Source organism: Passer montanus, unplaced genomic scaffold, assembly GCF_014805655.1.
Source record: "Passer montanus isolate IOZ18808 unplaced genomic scaffold, ASM1480565v1 scaffold1969, whole genome shotgun sequence".
Classification (NCBI taxonomy): domain Eukaryota; kingdom Metazoa; phylum Chordata; class Aves; order Passeriformes; family Passeridae; genus Passer; species Passer montanus.
In genome coordinates, this window is record NW_024366557.1 from 1 (window position 1) to 2774 (window position 2774).

At 36.0% G+C, this 2774-nt stretch overlaps 1 protein-coding gene across 1 annotated transcript; it reads right to left on the reverse strand.

Moving 5' to 3' along the window:
* Positions 1-13: 13 nt before the first annotated feature.
* On the reverse strand, positions 14-1747 carry LOC120501069 (calcium/calmodulin-dependent 3',5'-cyclic nucleotide phosphodiesterase 1A-like; the record flags this gene model as incomplete). The annotated part of the gene is made up of 3 exons (XM_039706754.1): positions 14-130; positions 1052-1118; positions 1565-1747. Coding segments are annotated over 3 exons (367 nt in total), but the record flags the coding sequence as incomplete, so codon positions are not given.
* Positions 1748-2774: the final 1027 nt, after the last annotated feature.

The following is a 2774-nucleotide window of genomic DNA, read 5'->3' on the forward strand; positions in this document are numbered from 1 at the left end:
GTTAGTTCCTGACCTTGAAACGGCTCAAAAGGTCATATCGGGTTAACAGCTCATACATCATAAATTTCAGGCTGTGCTCTCCACTTGCTTCGTTAAGGGCAAATACGTCAAAAGACCACTTATCAACATCCTGTAGATGAGGGAAAAGGAAAACAATAAAAACCAAAAAAACATTACATTTCCATCCATTTGGCTAGTATCTAGAGGGAAGAGGGAGAGTTTGGTGGTTTTATTACCCAACTCTTTCAAATTCCTAATGTGGATAACACATTAATGGTCACTACAATATTAATGATGAAAACAATTGTGTCAGTCATGAATAAAATGCTTGTAACATGACCAAGGCCACTTTGCACGCTTTGAACCAAACTTCCAAGTTTAACTTTCTCAGTATGAATTCTCTATACAGCCTCATGGAGCTACTCTGAATACCAGCCTTCAAATAGGCTATTATGCAATGTCATTAACACTGATGTCATTAAACATAAAGCAATTTGAGAATAATAAAATTGTTTGGCTTTCAGGGGAAAAGTGGAGGTACTTAATTCTCAAGAAATCCCAGTTTATAATTGCATTCATAGACATAGGAACAAGATCATTTGGCTCAACTAGAGTAATACTTTAAATATACAGCAAATACTGTGCTTGTTCCATAAGCTTCAGCTTCTTTTGTTAGCTGTATCCCAATACTATCTTCTTTTTCTTTCCTAAAAAGGAAACAAATGCTGCTGTCTGAGACACTGATTACGATACCACTGGGAGCTGATAAAACTGTCTCACATTTCTATAAAAACTTCTATACAAATTTCATTCTATTAGTCTAATAGGATCTAAATGAAATCAGAATTAATAAGAATCATATGTTATTTCTGAATTCTTAACTATTAGTTTCTCTGTACTTTGTGCTCATTTCTGTAGTACTAACTATGACTAGGGTACGTTCAGTAGAAAAATATTAATTTGACCCTAAAAGTCACTAAAATACATTCAAAATCAAGTTTTTTTCAAGTGCAAATACGTTCAAATTCCACAATGATTAAACTTCTTTCACCTTAAATGTGACTATCACTTCTGCTGGATAAGCCAAACCAACCATGCTTGAAGTTTTTCGGTACATCCTAAAAGAAAAAATAAAATATTAAGAAATAGCACTTCTTTAAAAACATACTGGAACAATTTATCTTTTTTTAATTTTTCTTTCAGAGTTTGTGAAGTAACATGAATCTGTTTAAGGGTCTGACCCCAAAGATTTATGTAATATTTTATGAAGTTATGAGACAAACCCCTTTGCAAGTATATTACTCTTTACTGTTAGAACAATCTTTGGTACGATTTAGTGTAGAAGTTACAAAGACATTGAATTCAACCCCAGAATTTTCCAGTGCCTACGTGATTCTACAGATTTAGAGGTTTCATCTGGAATTCTGTATAGAAAAATGGAGTGGCTGCAGAAATTGAAGCATTTCTGGCTCAAAGATTTGCTCTGGGTTCCTCCCACCGTTTAAAGGATGGCAGACACTGGTTAAATGCAGCGCTTGCAGTAACAAGAAAACAATGCTCTCACCTTTCTACAAAAATCCCAGCCTGTACAGCATGCACAATGCTTCGGAATTTGGGCTTTTCCTCAGGTCTCCTCTTCACTATTCCCATTTCTCTCGTGAATGTAGAAGCTAACCAGTCCCGCACTTCCAGCGGGACCGAATCCGACTGGATGTCAGAGAGTTCATCTTCAGTGTCCAAAAGTTTCCTACAAAAAAATTAATACAAGGTAACCAACAAGACCTCAGACCTAACAAGAGGAGTACTCACAGGTGAACAGCTAAAAAACTTGATTTAAGAGGAGCTGAGGTTGACTGTAGGACCAACTCAGCAGATCACTAAATGTCTTCTCTGGCAGATGGACTGACACCAAGGGGAAGCCATGCACAGCAGATATCAACTCTCTCTCCCACTGCTCATGTTCCAGAAGGTAAAAGACAATAAAATGCAATTTATTCAACTGAAGACAAGAAAAGATTTTTCTACTAAGTTGTCAGAGCAGTGGTGGATTGAAATGTAATCATGAGCTGTAAAATCCCAAGACCTCTAAAAGAGTAACTGACAGAATTATCAGCAGGGTTGCTGCTATAAGTGAGAGCACCACTGGTATATTGATCTGTCCCCCAAAATGGTACAAGAAGTGTTTTGATACTTACATGCAAATGTAAATGATTCTACATAGCAATGATGTGGTGCATACATGTCAGTGAATACCCTGTATACATGCTCATCCTGCTATTGCAGCACAATAAAACATTAAAGTGAATGAATTTCTTTATTGAAGAGAATTAATTCCTTCTATGTAGAGATCTGTATTCCTATTGAAGGCAGGGTAACAAAGTCACAGCAGTAAAGATATTATAAAAGATTGCATTGGAAGTCAGCTTTCACAGTTGTTAGCAGTTTGAAAAACTAGAAAAGTTTTATATACCTCTTGCAAAACAGAAGAAGTATTAAAAAAGAAACTTCACTTCAACAAAAGTGAATTAGAGGTCATCAGTTTACTTAGAAGAAACTTTTAGCTAAATACTCTCTTTAAACAGACTCAACACTTCCCTTCCACACTTCTATAAATCTTTTTCTTGCAGTTATTTGCCCTTATCACTCAGTGTTCTGGGGTTTTCAGGAAACAAATCCCTTATTTAGTCTGATATCAATTTTCCCTTCATTCAGTTATGCAAGAAACCCCAGAGTTCGGGTGACCTGAGTATATGCACAGCATATTTTCTTGCAAG